Below are 21,354 nucleotides of genomic sequence, written 5' to 3'. Positions count from 1 at the left end.
CTTTAAAAAGTAGGGCACTGGAAAACAGGTCAGAACAATTTTCGACAATGAAAAGAAAGTGCATCCTTTTGTTAATTAATAAGATGGCATTAATTGGTTTATACACAGCATCTCTTCTCTTCTGACTCTGGTGATTAGGAATCTGCTTCCTCTCTGATCAATTCAATATTGATTTGATGGATTTGAAAAATTAAAAGTGAAACCCTCAAGAACAATACAACAATAAAAGCCAGTTTGGGGACCTTTCTAGATTACCATGTTATCATCCCTCCTCCTCCAAAACCACAACAGAGTCAAGTTCACTGATAAAGGGCAAATAAATAAATAAAAATCAAATACTAAAAACATTCTTTAAAGGTATACTTTTTTAAAAAGGAATTATAGTAAAAAAATATCATGAGAGCTTATGAAAAGTATTTATTCTTATAACAGAGAATATAATTTTAAGATCCCAAATTACTTGTTTTTTAAATAATACTCATATCCAAGACTTTGTAAATGGAATCAGAAGGGGAAAAAAAAGAACCTTGTGAGGAGAAACCATCTGGTTCCATTATTGTTGAAGCAGATTTTAAAATAAGACAGTGAAGTCAATGAAAATTTTCTGGGAGAACAAAACTTCTATCTTCTTGCAAACAATAAGGTAGTCAAATGAATGTGAAAAACATCAGTTTCAATTATGACCAAGTTTGCCTGATCTCTTGGTTCCACACTGTATTTCAATGTAAACACAACAAATGTTGATAATAAAATTGGGTTTCACACTCCACAATTCTGGGGGTAGAGAAGTCTCTGTATGCCTTAGGAGAAGTTTTGGTCCAAAAATGATCCAGACTCTAGCAGAAATCATTCAGCGCCTTCCACTGCTGTTGTGGAAACAGGTTTCACATAGTATGGGCCTTCACTCAGGTAAGTTCTGAGCCTCAAATAATTTGAGCTCCCAAAGACTTCTGCAGCTGTCTTGGAATTGGCAAGTGCTTTTACCAGCTCATATTTGGCATCCTTTGAAGCTTTGTCACGCTCCACAGACCGGTCCATCACATATTCTACAAAACCTGGACTGTTAAACATAAGCTTCTGGGCCCAGGGTTGGTTTGCAATGGCCTGAAATGGAAGGCAGGAAGAATACAATTCCTCTGAGTCTTAAGAAGTTTGTCAGTAGAAAGGCACAATTCTTAGAAAGAAATCTGGCAACATGAACCTTAAAAATGTTAACTTTGCCTAAGTAAATTTCCCACTGGGAATCTAATTTAAGAAAATAATCTAAATATTTAAAAAACATTTGTATACAAAGATGTTCACTACAGTGTGACAGTTAAAATATAAATGTCTAACAGTGGGGCAATGGGAAAGTAAATTATGGTATACTGCAAAAATAAATAAGTAAACAATAATATTTATAAAAAATGGGCAAATTTCTTACATGAAAAAAAGTAGAACCAAATAATGTATGTGGCATAATTCCAACAGTGGAAAAAAAAGTAGAGAAAAAGACTACCCTAGGCCCTGGCAGATTGGCTCAGTGGTAGAGCATCGGCCCAATGTGTGGAAGTCCTGGATTCGCTTCCTAGCCAGGGCACACAGGAGAAGCACCCATTTGCTTCTCCACCCTTCCCCCTCTCCTCTCTCTCTCTTTCTTCCCCTCCCGCAGCCAAAGTTCCACTGGAGCAAAGTTGGCCCAGGCACTGAGGATGGCTCCATGGCCTCCGCCTCAGGTGCTAGAATGGCTCTGGTTGCAACAGAGCAACAGCTCCAGACAGGCAGAGCATCGTCCCTTAGTGAGCGTGATGGGTGGATCCTAGTCAGGCGCATGCAGGAGTCTGTCTCCCCACTTCTCACTTCAGAAAAATACAAAAAGAAAAAAAAGAGAAAGAAAAAGACTACCCTAAAAAGACTACTCTTACACATGTGCTTAGGATGGTATTTTTGAGAATGTTCATTGTAGCGTAATTTTAACAAATACTATCTAAATCTTCATTTACAGGAAAATGATATATATTGTGGCTAAACAGTGAAATACTAATCACTTTCTAATTGCCTCTCTAGCATAGAAAAATCTTAAAAACGTAACACAGAGGAGAAAAAACAAATTGCAGGATGGGAAGAGCATGATATGATTGACAAAGTTTAAGAATACGTAAATACTGTCATTTATTTAAGGATATATAAACACACAGTAAAGTATAAAATGATTCGTGGGCTTGAAAACCCTCAATTCATGGCAGTTACATCCAGAGAAGCAGGAAAGGGAATGTGATTGGGCAGAAGCAGCAAGGTATGACTATTAAATATTTCATCAATCAATCAATCAATCATCAATAGGTTTGACTTTATATGATTTTTAAAATGTTTACTACTCAATATTTTCCCAATTTTAAAATAATAAAAAAGCAACTTTTATAATGTTTAAAAAAATCTCATTACTACAACCTGACCAGGCAGTGGCACAGTAGATAGAGCATCAGCCTGAGACACTGAGGACCTAGGTTCAAAACCCCGAGGTCACCAGCTTGAGCACTGGGTCACCAGCTTGAGTGTGGGATCATGAACATGACCCCATAATTGCTGCCTTGAACCCAAAGGTTGCTGGCTTGAGCCCAAAGTCACTGGCTTGAGCAAGGGGCTCTGCTGAAGCCCCCTCAGCCAAGAAACATATGAGAAAGCAATCAATGAACAACTAAGGTGCTACAAGTTGATGCTTTTCAACTCTTTCCCTTCCTATCCCTGCCTGTCCCTCTCTTTCAATCGCTTAAAAAAAAATCTCACTACTATATTTTAATGAAGAATAAATAGCCAAGTTTACAGCTTAGTTCCTTCCTCTCCAAATGTTTTCTGCAGACAAGCAGAAGTATCACCTGGGAGCCTGTTTGAAATTCAGGATCTCAGGCTCCATCCAGAACCACTGAACCAGAATCTAGATTTTAACAAGAACTTAAACTCTGAGAAACATCGGCCCTGGCCAGTTGTCTCAATGGTAGAGTGTCCACCCAACATATAGATGTCCCAGGTTCGATTCCCAGTCAGGGTACACCAGGAGAAGCTACCATCTGCTTCTCCACCCTTCTCCCTTCTCTCTCCCTTCCCCTCCTGCAGCTATGGCTTGATTGGTTTGAGCTAAAGTTGGCCTCAGGCACTGAGGATGGCACTGTGGCCTCTGCCTCAAGTGCGAAAAAAATGGCTCCACTCCTGAGCAACAGAGCAATGGCCCCAGATAGGCAAAGTGTCGCCTCCTAATGGGCTTTCTGGGTGGATCCTGGCCGGGGCACACGTGGGAATCTGTCTCTCTGCCTCCCCTCCTCTGACTAAAGTAATAAATAAATAAATAACACTTTGAGAAACATCAGCACAATCAACAACAGTTGAGAAGGAGGGTGGGCTGCAATAAAACCAGCTGTCCCACAACTGTAGCCACTAAGTAGAGCACAAGCTGGAAGAGTGCAGGAGGATAATGAAATAATAAAAATACCAAGGCAGGAGCCAAAATGACCACCACAGTGACTTTTGGCAAGGGTGCAACAGTCTAAAGACAATGTTCTTTTTAGAGAGAGAAGGAGAGGGAGGAAGGAGGAGGCTGAGGGAGGGAGGAGGGCGAGAGAGGTGAGAAGCATCCACTCGTAGCTGTGCCACTTAAGTTGTTCATTGATTGCTTCTAAAGTGTGCCTGGAAGGGGGGGGCGCTCCAGCTGAGACAGTGATCCCTTGCTCAAGCCAGCAACCTTGGGCTTAAGCCAGTGACCTTTGGACTCAAGTCAGCAATCATGGAATCACGTTGATGATCTCACACTCAAGCTGGTGACCCTGCACTCAAGCTGGATGAGCCCACGCTCAAGCTGGTGAGCTCAGGGTTTTGAACCTAGGACCTCAGCATCCCAGGTCCACGGTTTATCCACTGTGCCACCACCAGTCAGGCTAAAAACAATGTTCTTGAAGTTGACAGAAATATTGTATCCTTCAAGACCCAGATGACGAATCACATCCTGTAGGAAGTTTTCCCTCCCTTGTCCCCTCCACTCTCCTTGTTGCCTGCCTCTGCAGGACAAACATGCTGCTTAAGATCCCATTATTAAGATTACTAAAGTGATTACTATATTTCCATGAGCCCAGGTACCATGTAAGTGCTGGGGCTACAAAGATAAATCACATACGGTTCCTATTCTCAATAAACTGTTTAATATGTAGTTTAATAAATATATATATACATATATATATATATATATTTTTTTTTTGGTGAGAAAGACAGAGAGAAGGACAAATAGAGACAGACAGGAAGGGAGAGAGATGAGAAGCATCAATTCTTCGTTGCAGCACTTTAGTAGTTTATTGATTACTTTCTCATATGTGCCTTGACCGGGGATGGGGGGCTTCAGCAGACCGAGTGACCTCTTGCTCATGCTAGTGACCTTGGGCTCATGCTGGTCAGCCTTGCTCAAACCAGATGAGGCTGCACTCAAGCCAGTGATTTTGGGGTCTTGAACCTGGGTCCTCTGCATCCCAGTCTGACGCTCTATCCACTGCAACACCACCTAGTCAGGCAGGTTAATAAACATTTTCAACATAATGTAATAAATATATTTTTATATACAGTGTCCGTAAAGTCATGGTGCACTTTTGATTGGTCTCAGGAAAGCAACAAAAGACCATAGAAATGTGAAATCTGCACCAAATAAAGGGAAAACCCTCCCAGTATTTGTAGATGATGTGGCAGCATGTGAGCATGCGCAGATGACATAACACCATGTATACAGTGGAGCAGCCCACGGCCATGCCAGTCGAGATGTGGACGGTACAGAGGAAAGTTCAGTGTGTTCTGTGACTCTCTAAATTCGAATCCGTGACCAAAGTGCAACATGAATATCGGTGCGTTTATAATGAAGCACCACCACATAGGAATAACATTACTCAGTGGGATAAGCAGTTGAAGGAAACTGGCAGTTTGGTGGAGAAACCCCGTTCTGATAGGCCATCAGTCAATGACAAGTCTGTAGAGGCTATACGGGACAGCTACCTAAGGAACCCTAAAAAATCTGTGCGTGAGCCCACATTGAACTGCACTGAATAGGTATGAAACTGGGAGAGTTTTCCTTTTATTTGGTGCAGATTTCACATTTCTACCATCTTTTGTTGCTTTCCTGTGACCGGTCAAAAGTGCACCATGACTTTACGGATACACTGTATTTATTCTATATATTTATAGAGGTATAATCCTTACCACAACTTAATTATAGAATTGACTATGCAATTATATTTAATGTCTGGGTCCCTCAATAGACAGTGAGCTACACGATACAAAGGTCTTTGTATATTTTCTTCACTACTGTATCCCTAGCAGCTAACAAAGACAAACAAAACCCAAACCAAACCAAACAAACAAAAAAAATCTCAACCAGTATTTGCTGAATGAATAAACACAAAATATGAGAGCCAATATTTCTTTTTATTTTTTTTTCTGAAGTGAGAAGCGTGGAGGCTGAGAGACAGACTCCTGCATGTACCTGACCAGGATCCACCCGGCATGCCCACTAGGGGGCGATGCTCTGCCCCTCTGGGGTGTTGCTCTGTTGCAACCAGAGCCATTCTAGAGCCTGGGATGGAAGCCATGGAGCTGTGCTCAGCACCCGGGCCAACTTTGCTCCAATGGAGCCTTGGCTGTGGGAGGGGAAGAGAGAGAGAGAGAGAGAGAGAGAGAGAGAGAAAGGAGAGGGGGAAGGTTGGAGAAGCAGATGGGCGCTTCTCCTGTGTGCCCTGGCCGGGAATCAAACCTGGGATTTCCACATGCTGGGCTGACGCTCTACCACTGAGCCAATTGGCCAGGGCCTGAGAGCCAACATTTCTTAATCTTGTGGTTTTGGGCAAAGTTTACCAAAGAGATATATGAGCTAGTCCTTAAAGAATGAATAAATGTTAACAAGCATGTCAGAGAAGAGTGCTAAAAGCAGAGGTCACACAAAGGTCCAAAGACATGAAGCAAGCAGATTGATATCACTAGAGCATTAAGTGCTAGAAGAGGAATAGCCATACAAAGGCTAAGGAAGGCCAGCCCAGGTCAATAAGGGCTTGCTTGCGGTAGATAAGGAATCTGGAATTAATTTTGTGACCACATAGCACCCTGTGCTCTGCCACAGCACCTAACAGCATTTCCTGAAACAATGTGTATACACATCTGTCTTCCTCATTAGCCTATAGTAATAGCAGAGGCCAGAAACTACTATGCACTTGTGTATATCTGGGACATGGCAGAGGGCCTGGCTCATTTTGAGTACTCATGCTGAACAGGAAGCGTCCCAGAGGGCCCATGGAAGAGAAAAGGATGCCTACCGTGAACACTTTCAAGGCAGCACAGTGTAGTTCAGGAAAGGGTTGATTACTGATAGCACGGAACAGCTCCAGTGGGTCCCGAGATAGAGAAGAAAACCAGGATTCTGTCATCCTCAGGAGGTCATCAGTCTGCTGCTCAGGCTGCAGAACAGAAAAGAAGAATCTCAAGACACTTGGAAGACAGATAACCTGGGTTCTTTTTTTTCTTTTCTTTTCATTCTTTTGGTGACAGAGACAGAGAGAGGAACAGATAGGGACAGAGAGGAGGGAGAGATGATAAGAATCAATTCTTCGGTGCAGCTCCTTGGTTGTTCACTGACTGCTTTCTCACATGTGCCTTTGGGGGGTAAGGCTCCAGCAGAGCGAGTGTCCCCCTGCTCAAGCCAGCGATCTTGAGCTCCTGTCTATGATCCCACATTCAAGCCAGCGACCCTGTGCTCAAGCTGGTGAGCACGCAGTTAAGGCTGATGAACCCGCGCTCAAGCCGGCAACCTCAGGGTTTCAAACCTGGGTCCTCCACGTCTCAGTTCAACAATCTATCCACTGTACCACTGCCTGGTCAGGCATAACCTGGGTTCTGATAGCATCCTGTCATTAACTTGCTGTTGTGATCTCCACCAAGTCTGGAGCAGTTACCCAAACCCAGCCAAGTTTTTTCCAGGTTTTTTTTGGGATGAGGCTGATTAAGCAGTCTCTAGAGTTCACTCCAGTTTTAATACTCCATAACTCCACTTTAAAAATGTCACTAGTCAGCCTGACCTGTAGTGGCGCAGTGGGATAAAGCTTCAACCAGGAACACTGAGGTCGCCGGTTCGAAACCCTGGGCTTGCCTGGTCAAGGCACATATGGGAGTTGATGCTTCCAGCTCCTCCCCTTCTCTCTCTCTCTTTCTCTCCCTCCTTTCCTCTCTCTCTCCCTCCTTAGAAAAAATTGAATAAAGTACTTTATTTTAAAAAATGTCACTAGTCATATAAGAGGATCCTCTTTTACTAAGAGTAAGAAAGATGGCACTGATTTTGTCAACATTTACATTATGTTGACTCATGCAGCTTTATTCTCCTAAACATACCCCACTACCCTCACTAATTTCCTCATGTACTTACTGGTACTTACTGGTAAATAAAGAAGACATGAAATTGCATCCAAACACCTAATTTTGAGCTCTGTTGAAGCATTCTTTGCTTGATATCCTATTCTCATAAGTAAGCGTTCAAATCGAGTTCCTGTGAAGGATAAAGAGATCATTTTTATTGTTGTAAAATACAATATAAAACTTACCATTTTAACTATTTTTAAGCACACAGCTCAGTGGCATTAAGTACATTCACACTGCTGTGCAACCATCACCACCATCCATCTCTAGAACTTTTTCATCATTTTAAATGGAGAGTCCTATTCATTAAACAGTAACTCCCCATTCCCCCTGAATCCCACCCCCGGTAACACTATTCTACTTTCTGTTTGTGTATTTGACTATTTTAGGTACCTTACATAAGCAAAATTATACAGTATTTATCCTTTGTGTCTGGCTTATTGGACTTATCATGTCTTTAAGGTTTCTCCATGTTGTAGCATGCATGAGAATTTCATTCACTTTTAAGGCCAAATTGCATTCCATTATATGTATATAACACATTTTGTTTATCCTTTCATCCATCCAATAAATACTTGGCTTATTTCTACCCTTTTTGGCTACGTGAATAATAGTTGTTAATAAACACAGGTGTACAAATATCTATTTGAGTCCGTTATCAATTCCTTTGGGTATATAGCAATAGTGGAATTGCTGGATTATAGGGTTATTCTTTGTTTAATTTTTTGAGGAACGACTAGTATTCCAGTGGCACACCATTTAGTTCCACCAGATATGTGCAAGGGTAAAACACACGACATAAAATTTCTCACATTCTTTTAACACTTGTTATTTTGTTTTACTTCATTTAAAAAAAACTGCCATCTTAATGGGTGTTAAGTGAACAATGAGATTTTTAAAGGCATGCTTTGCTTTTATGTACTATGACCCCTACCAACATAAAAATAAACATGTAGTCAGAGACCAAGTGAGAAGCCTACAACACACATTCTTATGTAATACAGCATATCTAAGTCAAAGTGCAGAGGATTTGGAATCAAAGGACCTGGATTTGAGTAGCAGCTGCCCCACAGTCTGTATGATCTTAGAAAATTTTCTTAACTTCTCTGAGTTTCAGCTACCTTATCTGTAAAATGAGAATAACAATAACATGTTCTTTGAAACATTGTGGAAGGATTTTATATCATAGGTAAAAGCACTTAGAAAAGTACATATGACACTAGTTGTGATACACAGCAGTGTATTAATTTTGAATATATATTTCACAAGGGTTTTAACAGCACTACCTATTATTATTTTGTGTGAATTCACAGTGCTTTCAAGCTACTCATGGATGTTCCATAAAAGTATCCTTCTTAACCTTCTATAACAGATTTTTTTCTTTCTTGACATTACAAATTTAAAAACCTGTCTTGAAATATTCACAATACTGGCAAGTAGCTGTTCTACCCTTTTTATTTTTAATTTTATTATTATTATTATTTTTTTTTTACAGAGAGAGGGATAGACAGGGACAGACAGACAGGAACGGAGAGATGAGAAGCATCAATCATTAGTTTTTCATTGTGCATTGTAACACCTTAATTGTTCATTGATTGCTTTCTCATATGTGCCTTCAGCAGACCGAGTAACCCCTTGCTCGAACCAGCGACCTTGGGCTCAAGGTGGTGAGCTTTTGCTCAAACTAGATGAGCCCTCGCTCAAGCTGGTGACCTCGGGGTCTCGAACCTGGGTCTTCTGCATTCCAGTCCAACGCTCTATCCACTGCATCACCACCTGGTCAGGCTGTTCTACCCTTTTTAAAAATGAGGAAAGAGGCCTATGGTAGTGGAGTAAATAAAATTCAGAAGCTAAGCTAGAGTTAGGACTGGGAATTGAACCCAGGTCTTTCTGACTCCAGCCCATGGTGTTTGCACATGAGTATTACTTAAGGAAGATCTAGAGGGGAAAGACTACTTTGTCCAGCCAAGTTAAAAAAAAAAGTTCAGTAATAATTATGAAACTTTTAGGGATGAATCCAAGGTCATGGGAAAAAGACTGCCAATGTAAAAGTAGTTTCTATAATACAATTAATGTACCAGCCAATGAACTTATTTTTTTATTGAATTTTTGTCAAAAATTACGATATCCCTAAAGAAAGTGCAAACAAGTCACACTAACCTGTCTTCTGTAAAACCTGTTTTCCTTCAACATTGGATCCCAGGATTCCAACTGTGTCCACTGCTACACCAATCATGGTGGGGTCCTGACTTTCTGTCATTTCAAAGACTTTTTCCACAAAAACAGGGTAACGCTCACAGATCTGCTGAGGACTATCCATGATGGCCAGGTTTCCAAAAAACTTGACAAATCCTAGAGAAATTTACAAAAATATATTTTAAGAAAAAAGCATAAATTGTGGGTCCCAAGCTTTCTAAGGGACAGCAATAAACTGCAGGCCAGAACGAGGAGAAAGGTCATGGTACTGTGCTGCCTGGAAACCAGTCCACGAGGAAATACTCAACGACCTGGAAGGGGTGGCGCTGAGAGAACAGACACGCAGGTGGCAGTGGAGCTGTGTCCACACACTGAAGCGTCGTCACATGCGAGAGGGAGAACAAAGAACAAGGACCAGTGGATACCAATCACAGGAAGGAAGTTTGCAGTAATTATTAGGAAGACATTTTAAAACAGATTTTTATCAAAAGTAATCTAGGCTACCTAATGAGGGAATAAATTTCCAATTTCTGGAAGGGCTAAAAAAAAAAAAAATCAACCCTGTCCAAGAACAAGTGGCTGGAGTAGTTCCTACATTAGCTAAAGATTACAACTCTGAAAGTTGATGAATCTGTGAATATACTGTAAATGTCATTCCTAGTGTTTTTACTTATGCTTCTTTTGTCTGAGATGCAAAGGAAACTATCCTGATATTCTAAACAGCGGTATTTCTAAAATATCACGAGCAACAGTGCATAGCTCCCAGGGCAATAGATTCTACCCCATTAAGGGGCTATGGGCTGGGTATTGCTCAAAGGAATAAACTCTGAAGAAGATAACCCCTGACTTCCCGACAGGGATAACCCAAAAAAACAAAACATGCACCATCGTTTCTTACCTGGCAAATAGAAACTAGAGAAAGGGTCTGCATCTGCCCCAACAATTATATTAGAAATCTGATCAATTACTCCTTCTTGAGCAAGGTACTGTCGGCCATGATGAGTATATGCCAGTGATGTCACCATTTCTACACAGGTGGCTCTGAAATACCAAGATTTTGCATATGATTAGCATGGTTTATAAATTGTTTCTTTTTAAAAAAATGTTCTTGTACTGATTTGAGAGACAGAGGAAGGAAGAGGGGAGAGACAGGAACATCCACCTACTCCTATAAGTGCCCTGACTGGAGATCAAACCGGCAACCTCTGTGCTTTGGGACGATGCTCTAACCAACTGACCTATGCTGCTCTAAATTGTTTTCATGTAGTTTTATTTAACGCTTCCCACAAAATGTGAAAGGTCCACAATCCTGGTTCTCCTTTTTAGATGAGGGTACAAAGATGAGAAAATTGAAGCAACTTGTCCAGAATCACATTTCTCTTTCAAGGCAGAGTTTAGATTTAAATCTTTACTTAAGAAACTTACAGTTTCTACTATAACATAGCTACCTAAGACATTTTTTAAAATTTATTTTAGAGAGGGGAGAGAGAGAGAGAGAGAGAGAGAGAGAGAAGAGGGGAGGAGCAGGAAGCATCAACTTCCATATGTGCCTTGACCAGACAAGTGCAGGGTTTTGAACTGGAAACCTCAGTGTTCTATTGTTGTGTTTTGTTTTTGTTTTTTACAGAGACAGAGAGAGACAGAGAGAGTCAGAGAGAGAGGGATAGACAGACAGGAACAGAGAGATGAGAAGCATCAATCATTAGTTTTTCGTTGCACGTTGCAACACCTTAGTTGTTCATTGACTGCTTTCTCATATGTGCCTTGACTGCGGGCCTTCAGCAGACCAAGTAACCCCTTGCTCAAGCCAGCGACCTTGGGCTCAAGCTGGTGAGCTTTTGCTCAAACCAGATGAGCCCTCGCTCAAGCTGGCGACCTTGGAGTCTCGAACCTGGGTCTTCTGCATCCCAGTCCGACGCTCTATCCACTGCGCCACCGCCCGGTCAGGCAATCTCAGCGTTCTAGGTCAACGCTTTATCCACTGCGCCACCACAGGCCAGGCCCTTCTTAAGATATTTAAAATAAATTTTTTATTTTATACTGAAATGTCAAACATAGACAAAAGTAAAAAGAACTAAACATCAAGCCCCGGGTACCCATAATTCTGATTATATAGTTATTAAGATTATTCTTTACTCATTTTATCTCTCTTTTTCTCCACTTTTTGCTGAATTATTTTAAATAAAATTTTCCATTGATTTTAAAGAGGGGGAGGAGGGAGGAAGAGAAGGAGAGAGGGTGAGAGGGAGGGAGGGCTAGAGGGAAGGGAAGCTCAACTCGTTGTTACACTTAGTTATTCCACTTAGTTATGTACTCATTGATTGCTTCTCATACGTGCCCTGACCAGGGGGTCAAGCTCCCAATCTTGGCACACCAGGACAATGCTTTATCTACTGAGCCGTCTGATCAGAGTCACTGAATTATTTTAAGCAAATTCTAGTCACATTGCCATTTACCCCTGCATACTTTAGTATACATCTCTAAAAAAAGAATATATTCTTACACAATTATAACACCTTTACCACATATTAAAAAATTAGTAATAATTCTTTGGTATCACCTAATATTCATCATGATCAAATTTCCTCAATTAACTAAAAAATTACTTCCAGAGTTGATGCTAAGGTATTGATGTTAAAGTATTTAAGTGACTATTTGCAGTTTTTTCTGTCACAAAATCTGATACACAGTTAAAAAGAATTAACAAAATTAATTATTTCTTTATAATGAATGTTCTGAAACAGTGTAACTGGTGACTATGCACATGAGTTTTCACAATTTCAGTTACATCTGCAGAACACAGGATAACTAGAAAAGCATTTAAGATAAAGAAAACAAAACCCTACACAAGATAGTACTATTGTATCAGCAAAATACTTAAAGCACACCCAGGGTTCAACTGTGAGGATATATTAGTAAACTATGGAATATCAACAAAAAAACATTTGACAAATATGAAGAGTCACGATATATAGAGGTGGGAGTGAAAATATTTCTTTGAGGACCTATGTCAGTCATTGTATTGGTCTCTAGGGTGAATTCACTTAATTCTCACATTATATTCTTTATAGATAGATTTGTCATTGTTCCATTTACATGAGGAAACTTGAGGTGCAAAATGGGCACATCAATTTGTCCAAGGTTAAATAGCTAATAAGTAGAGATGCACTTAAACCCAAGTCTTACTCACTTTCAAAAGTCTGTGTTTTTCTATCATGCTGTAGTGCTATATTATTTAACAATGCCAAAAAATGTGTATGATAGCACATTAAGTAATGTATGTAACCTGGCAGTTATCATGGGACTGCAACTTTTCATTGGCAGGCATGTATGCCTAATAACAGGGAACACAGTTGTTCAAAAGTAACAATAAAAATCAAATACAGGCGGTGGTCGGTTTGCTCAGTGGTAGAGCGTCGGCCTGGCGTGCAGGAGTCCCGGGTTCAATTCCCGGCCAAGACACACAGGAGAAGCACCCATCTGCCTCTCTACCCCTCCCCCTCTCCTTCCTCTCTGTCTCTCTCTTCCCCTCCTGCAGCCAAGGCTCAGTTGGAGCAAAGTTGGCCCGGGTGCTGAGGATAGCTCCGATTGCAGCAGAGCAACGCCCCAGAGGGGCCGAGCATCACCCCCTGGTGGGCATGCTGGGTGGATCTCGTGGGAGTGCATGTGGGAGTCTGTCTGTCTGCCCCCCCACTTCTCATTTCAGAAAAAAAAAAATACACACACACACAAGAAAATGAAAAGAAAAAAGAAAAAGTAGCTATATTGTCATATAGGGCTTCCTAAATTCCCATATAATGTCATAATGTTACTTGAGCAATTCCCTAACGGCTGCTTCTTCAGTATATACATTTGTCATGAGATTGCAACCTAGGCACAAGCTCCACTAGGGAAGACAAGTTCCAAGTTTGTATTTGACCACCAAAGGAAGACGTTTTGCTCTAAGAATTCTCTCAACCAACGTACCTGACCAGCACATCCTCACCAGTCAGTTCTCTGAGGAGCTGGGTCACCAATCCACTGGTGGTACAGTAGTTTAAAGATTCTGGTGACACAGAAGAAATCTCCACTATTAGCTAAAAGAACAGAAAAAGCAGAAAGGTCAAAACAGCTCTAAACTTGTTAAATCTTGTTTTAAGTTAAATGCAGGACTAGGTACTTTATATATAATAGATGAATTTTAAAAAACTTATTTGTCTCCACAAGTAGGAAAATTTCATTGAATTTATAAGTGATTACTTTGGCACCGAAACACTTGATCATATCTCAGTATATATGCACTTTTTACAAAAGAAGTCATCAATCAAGGTACGAAAGCCTGGCCCTGGCCAGCTGGCTAGTGGTAGACCGTTGGCCCAGTGTGTGGATGTCCTGGGTTCGATTCCCTGCCAGGGCACACAGAAGAAGCATCCATCTGCTTCTCTACCTCTCCCCCTTTGTCCCCCCCACTTTCTTCCCCTCCTGCAGACATGGCTTGATTGGAGAGAGTTGGCCCCAGGGGGCTGAGATTGGCTCCATGGCCTCCACCTCAAGTGCTAAGATAAGCTCAGTTGCTGAGCAACAGAGCAATGCCTCAGATGGGCAAAGCATCATCCCCTTGTGGGCTTGCTGGGTGGATCCCGGTTGGGGTATATGCAGGACTCTGTTTCTCTGCCTCCCCTCCTCACACTGAATAATAAAAAAAAAAAGGTATGAAAGCCTGAATCAGCAATGACAAACAGATTCAGGGAGAAGAGGACTTGGGACTTTGCCTTTACAAACCCCAATAATTAACCGTTCAATAGAGGAAAATGAGCCAGGAGACTTAGAAGAAACAGAGACACAGAGGGAAAATCAGGATAACTTGTATCAAGGCATGCAAAGTAAGGAAGTGTTTTGAAGAGTGAATTAAAACTGTAGAGGATTTGTTTTAAAAATGTAGCCTATTAACTGTGTGGCATTGGGTCAATTACTCAACAGCAAGGTTAACGATAATGATGGATAGCGTTTACTGTGATAACTAAAGACAATACATGTGAGGATTTAGCACAGTGCTCAGTATAAAGCTGGTGCGAATGAGAGCCATTTCTTCTTCCTACTATTACAATTAAAATTTTCAAAGTCTAGTTTCAATGGTATCTCCCCTATAATAGTACTTAATAAAGCAAGTACACTGTATACATATTTTTATATGACTGTCTCACATACTAGGCAGGCAGTTCATCCCTATATTCCCAGTACCTAGTATAGGGACTAACAAAGACTACATACTCAATAAATGCATGTTAAATGAGCCAGCTTGCCTCTCAAAGTAACTCTTTCTGCATTCTAAATTGTAAACATTAGAAAGTGTGCTTTGTCTTACCTCATAGACCCTGTATCGAACAATGTCATTTGTTTTCATTACAGTTTTCAAATCATCCAACAGATTGCTTTCAAATAAAGCCTCCAGTCCAGCTTGGGTCAGTGATATTCTTGACAAGGATTTAATGGCCTTATAAGAAAGCAAATTATCCCATAAGTCATAAAAATACAAAATACTAAAATCTACTTCATAAGATTGATGTGAAAATTAATGGAATGCACCTTTTCCAATGAGCACTCACTATGTTTTAGCTATTACTACTTATAATTGAAAAAAAATACATTGTATTCTCAATAGAAAATAATCATTTATGTTTTGCTTCTTAAGAAGTAACCCAATGGAAGCCCCATGGTGGATAATTTAGGTATGTGCATTATAGGAAACAGAAGAAGTTTACTAGTACTTACTTGACACTATTTATTTGATACCATCTATATGAAGCTGAAAACTCAATTGCACAAACCATCCCTTTTAATTCTTCTCCCTTCAACCCAGAAATCCTTCCTTTGTCTCTTAGGACACCAACATCTCTGCATGTTTTAAGCTGATGGTTCTAGCTGACTTACCGCTTTAGCTACAGATAGATTCTCGCCACCAATACAATAAACGATTTGCTTTAATAATTCAGGATTATTTAGAATCTCAGTCACAGCATCAGAATTTTCAACAATTCTTCCAACCTGAAAGAAAAATAACAATTAGAAATATTGTTATTCTAAGTGGATGGAGCATCAGCGACCTCCTGGGTTTGGTCCCTGGTCAGTCAAGTCACAAATGAAAAGTGACCATTTGTTTCTCTTTCCCTCCTGCTCCCCCTTCTCTCTCTCTTCCCCTGTCACAACCAGTGGTTTGATTGGTTAGACAGAGCATCAGCCCCAGGTGGTTTGAGCATCGGCCTCAGGCACCAAGGAAAGCTCGGCTGATTTGAGCATCAGCCCCAGACAGGGGTAGTGGGATGGATCCTGGTTGGGGCGCAAGCGGGAGTTGCTCTATCTCCCCTCCTCTCACATAGGAAAAAACAAAGAAAAAAAAAGATACACTCTTCTAAGGAGGGCAACAGGGGAACACTAAGGTCAAATTATCTTAGTAAAGTATCAATACTTTCCCCAAATGGTAGAGTGTTTTGATTACCAGGGTGACAAGTTATGGCCTTACTTTATTGGTTTAGTGACCTTTACGACAGAACTTCAATCACGTCACGGCAATTAAGACACAGCAATCTTTTTCTCTAGACTAGAAGCTCCTTTAAAGAAAGAACACTAAGGTCAAATTACCTTAGTGTGCAGTTATTTTAAGAATTACTGAATACAACTGTAACACAAGCCATTAAAAACTCCAAATGACCCAAATTCATTAAAGTAAAAAATACATGGCATCGTCACATCTTTGAAAAAAGGAAATAAAAGGGGGTAAAGAGCTGAGACACCTCAGTGAACGAAAACAATAAAAATCCTAGTCCTATCCATTTGTAGCTGCACTGAAACCCTGGGCAAATTAAATAACTTCTCTGAGCCTAATTTCTTGTCTGTGAAATGGGAATACAACACAAGTGTAGGATAGTAATGAAGATTAAAGGAGACTAAATAGGTAAAGCACACACTACTGTGTCTGCTTTAATGATAAATTGTGTCTGGCACATAAATGATAAATTGATACTTTCCCCAATTTATTGAATAAACAAATCAGAGGAGAAAAGGAAAAAACAGTAGTTGAATACCTATTGGAAAAACTAATTGCTGGGCTTCTAACATTCTCAGTAACTGTTCTCCAGCCAAATGGTAGCATGTTTTGATTACCAGAGTGACAAGTTACTGCCTTACTTTGTTAGTTTAGTGACCTTTACGACAGAACTTCAATCACGCCATGACAATTAAGATTTAACACGGCAATCTTTTTCTCTAGACTAGGAGTTCCTTTAAAGAAAGAAATAGGCTTTATTCATCTTGGTAGCTCTAATGGCATATGATACAGTGCCTCACATATAAAAGTAACTCAGTATTTGATGAATGAATGATGCTGATGGTACTTAGAACTTCTTCCTTTAGCTTGTATCCTAGTTAGCTATGTACACTAGCATAGATGACACTTCCTAGGGGCAGAGAAAAATCACATTTTCTTCATCTTTCTGTATAGAGCGTACCCAAGAGCAAGTGGTCACTAAGTATTGGATCTCTTATTAAGTGCTAGCAAATTTCATACCTGGGATAGAGTGAGGATTTTTACAGAATCATCGGGGTGAGTCAGTCCCCTCTGCAGCTCAACCCTGAGGTTCCGGGCCACGTGAACTGGATCCACAGCTTGAAACAACCTCTCCAGAATGGATACACACAAAGTAGTCTTTTCCCTAAAGAAGACACCATAGACTTCATTGGTTCATGTCCTGCCAGGTAGAAAAAAACCTAGAATCTGAAACCTGGCTCAATGAGGATCTCCACACATTTCTCTTCAAAACACCAGCTTCTACTTTAACATTAAATGTCTACTAAACATTTACTAAGTGTTAGGTTATCAAAGGAGGGATACAAAAGGCCTAAAGAGTTACTAAGAAAAAAAAAAAGTTACTAAGAAATTTACTTATGCATCTGCGCACAGATGGGCAGAGACGCTAGTGGCGTCAGCAGCGAGAATGAAAAGCCTCAGTCAGGGTAGGACTGTGTTTGGCTGCGTTTCTCGCTGCAGGGGGAAAACTTCTGTTACCTGTGGCAATTGAACAATGGAGGGGGGTAGTGACTGGTGGCCAAGCAACAGAAGGTTCAGTCAGTGAAGGGGGGGTAACTAGCTAGCAGAACGTCTGAGGGTCAGGCGGAGGTGAGACATCAGTCAGATTGTTCAGGTGGAGAGCTATGGGAACTGCCCGGCCATCAGGTCACCTGAAGTTCAACCTGGCTGTAAATTGCATTTTTTTTTTTTTTTTTTGGCATGACAGAGACAGAGAGAGAGAATCAGAGAGACGGACAGATAGGGACAGACAGACAGGAAAGGAGAGAAATGAGAAGCATCCATTCTTTGTTGCGACACCTTAGTTGTTCATTGATTGCTTTCTCATATATGCCTTGATGGGGGGGAGACTACAGCAGAGCAAGTGACCCCTTGCTCAAGCCAAGGACCTTAGGCTCAAGCCAGCAACCTTTGAGCTCAAGACAGTGACCATGGGGTCTTGTCTATGATCCCACACTCAAGCCAGTGATTCCGTGCTCAAGCTGGCGACCTTGGGTTTTCAAACCTGGGTCCTCTGCATCCCAATCTAACACTCTATGTACTGCGCCACCGCCTGGTCAGGCAAAATTTACCATCTTAACCATTAAAAAAATATTTTTTCCACTGAGAGGAAAGGGGAGAGGAGGAGGGAGAAGAGTAAGGGCAGAGAAGGAGGGGCGGGGGAGGGAGAAGCATCAACTTCTTGTTCCACTTAGTTGTCAACGACCCTGGGGTTAAGCCAGCAATCCCAGTTCAAACCAGTGACCTCAAGATCCAGCCTGTGACCCCGGGATTCAGTGCCACCACTGGTCAGAGGATACTTTTGCTACCTTGATTGTGGTGATGGTTTCATGGGTATATACATTTCAAAACTTGCCAAATTGTACATTTTATTATGTGTAGTTTATGTAAGTAGTAACTCAATAAATGTTTTTTAAAAAAGCAACAGTAGGTTAAACTTAATAGTGCAAAAATTTCAGGACACATGTGGCCCTTTGGTATAAAAAAGCCAAAGAGTTAGTAATGTATAATCAGTTTTGACTTTCATGTTGTAAAGCAGTTATCTTAGGACATAATTTCCCTCACAAAAACTCCTGTCAAGATTCTAGATTTACATTTATTAGATCAGATACTTATGTGGTTTGTCAGAGTAAGAGCAACGTATCTGGAGACTGCCAATCTATCTAGAGAATTACTTCCACAAGTTACAACTGCTATCTACTGTGTACCTAGTTCTAAATTACCCTGCCTTTAAATGTCCAGTAAAATTGTTTCCTAGAGGCCCTGGCCAGATAGTTCAGTTGGTTAGAGCATCTTCCCTGCTATGCCAAGGTTATGGGTTCAATACCTGGTCAGGGCACACACAAAAATCAACCAATGGAACAACAAATCGATGTTTCTCTCTCCCTTTCTCTCTCTCTAAAATAAAAAAAATAATAATAATTGTTTCCTAGAACACTGCTCCTTCTTCATTCAGCAAACCACCTCCCCCCACCGACCTTATTCTTCAAACTGCCCTTCATTCCAGAGCCTACTGCATCACTGGTAGAAAGACCTAAGTTTCTTCATCCATAATTTAAGTAGTTGGATTAGGTGGTCACTCTAAATTACTGAGTCTAATCTTTTACAAGGCATGTATTATATTATCTGCTACGTCCTAGGAGGGATACAGAGATGGACAAAATATGGTCCCAACTTCAAATAATTTACAAACCAGAAATAAACACATACACACTATAACCAAAAGGCAATAGTGGCAAGTATCATTAACAGAAGTAGTGATAATGTCCTTCAGGAGATCTGAGGACCAAACACTGGCAACTGGAGTGTCCAGGAAAGACTTTTTGGAGGGGATGGCACTTCACCTGGGCCTTAAAGCGTGGACAGAATTTGGAAAGGGAGAGGGCATTTCAGTTAGAAGAATGGCATGAACAAGGATAAGAAGGTCATGGTCAAGGGAGTGTAAGTGGTACCCCACATGGTAGCTACAGCAGATGAAACATGGGCTGAGGAGGAGCGGGAAAAGAGGCGGCTGAAAAAGTATGCTGTAAGGGCCCACATGCCAGACCGAAGTTACGAGATTCGCTGTAAGCAGTGGGAAACCACGGAAAAGATGCGAGCCAAATGAACTGAGCTCGCGGTGCTTGCAGAATAGGGAGGACAGGCTAGAAAAGGGAACCTTGAGGTAGTAAGTCACGAAGGCAACAGATGTAGCAAAAGGGAGAAATTAAGGGCCTGAATTCAAGTGGACTAGTAAGTGACGTTTTATAAGCCGACCTGAATAATGTGAACTAATGGATATAAGCCGACCTGAGTAATGTAAACTAATGGATATAAGCCGACCTGAGTAATGTGAACTAATGGATTTGATGAAAGGAAAACACATACGGAAAAAGGGAGGAATCTTAAGTCAGAGCCAAGAAAGCCTTCCTGGAAATCATCCACTGCGGACACATTGATTCGTTACCTTTTCAAGTAGAAAATTTCTCTATCGCAAGTATTTTTACTCTTCCGCAAAGTGTTTTTAAGTCAAACACTACAGACGTGAATGAAATGAAAAGCTGCCATCCTATCATTTAAGTCCCACCTCCATATTAATAGCTTTTCCTGTATCAGATATTTCCAATTTATAGCGACCTGTGGGGGATAGGAAGGAGGCTGTAATCCTTTTCCAGATTACTCCTAATGGAACTACAAACTACTATAGTTTTTTCATTCAACACAGAGATCTTTCCAGGTCCACTTATATAGATTTACCTCAACTTTTCAAATAGCTACATAATGTCACACGGTAACATTGTCAAAATTTTGAATCCCTTTTTAATGGATATTTAGGTCTACTCCAGTTTTTTTATGTCACTTTCTGCTCAAATATTCCTGTGTATACGTTTTGCGATCGACTAAATTCTGCATGTTAAATTCCTGTAACAGGAATCACCGGGTCAAATGCTACGTGGATCTAAAATGTTGGTGGGACTTGCCAAATGATCCCGATACGGCCGCTTTTTCGGAGGAGGAAACAGTCAAGCACTTGCACACAGGACTGTTGATACTCCCTGTAGACGGGCGACCTTGCCTTCCCCCCTCAATTCCTACTGCAAGGGTGGGAGCAATGCGGCCAGGAGATAGGTGGTCAGGGGCCCAGCTCTGAGTCCGGACTTGAACCCCATTTTTTTTGCCTCTCAGCCTAGGGTCCTTCATTCTCTGAAATTTCGGCTGGTTTTAAATTTTTTTATTTTTAGCCTTCATTCACGACGGGGAAAAGCCCTCCCTTCATCCTACCCGCCCCCGTCTCCATACTTAAGGGGGTGTCTCCCTCGCCCACCCCGTTAAGCTGCCGGGTCCTCTCACCGATGGTTCTCGTTGAGCAAGGAGAAAACTGGGCCAAGGCGGAGTTCCGCCGCGTGCTCGCGGAGCTCGGTGAGCGGAACCGCTTGCAGCACCGACTGAAGCGCGCGCAGCTCCTCCAGTGGCGCTTCCAACCGCGACACCTCTCTCAACAAGGCCAGCGCCTGGTCCGCCATCATGCCCCCTCCCTCAGGGGCTCGCCAGGCTCCGGCGTGTTTCTCCGAGTCTCGCGAGATCTGATGAACGCGGCCTCCCTTTGACGAATTTTGGCTGCTACTGCGAACTGTCCGGTCTCCCCAGCAGCAAGGCGGGGCTGGCGGGCAGCGCCGCGCTCGAGGACTGCAGAACCTCGCGAGATGTAG

The 21,354-nt window shown here is 41.4% G+C and overlaps 1 protein-coding gene across 1 annotated transcript; it reads right to left on the bottom strand.

Moving 5' to 3' along the window:
* PSMD5 (proteasome 26S subunit, non-ATPase 5) lies at positions 1 to 21,224 on the bottom strand. The gene is made up of 10 exons (XM_066367299.1): positions 20,996 to 21,224; positions 17,147 to 17,291; positions 15,514 to 15,627; positions 14,948 to 15,076; positions 13,570 to 13,679; positions 10,502 to 10,644; positions 9,568 to 9,759; positions 7,428 to 7,537; positions 6,315 to 6,455; positions 1 to 1,104 (listed from the first exon to the last, which is right to left on the bottom strand). Exons 1-10 carry the CDS (start codon positions 21,169 to 21,171, stop codon positions 847 to 849), a joined length of 1,518 nt encoding a protein of 505 aa, XP_066223396.1. The 5' UTR covers positions 21,172 to 21,224; the 3' UTR covers positions 1 to 846.
* Between the last annotated feature and the right edge of the window lie 130 nt (positions 21,225 to 21,354).

Source organism: Saccopteryx leptura, chromosome 2, assembly GCF_036850995.1.
Source record: "Saccopteryx leptura isolate mSacLep1 chromosome 2, mSacLep1_pri_phased_curated, whole genome shotgun sequence".
Lineage (NCBI taxonomy): Eukaryota > Metazoa > Chordata > Mammalia > Chiroptera > Emballonuridae > Saccopteryx > Saccopteryx leptura.
Note: the sequence above shows the minus strand (reverse complement) of the source record. Positions and strands in the feature narration are given on the sequence as shown.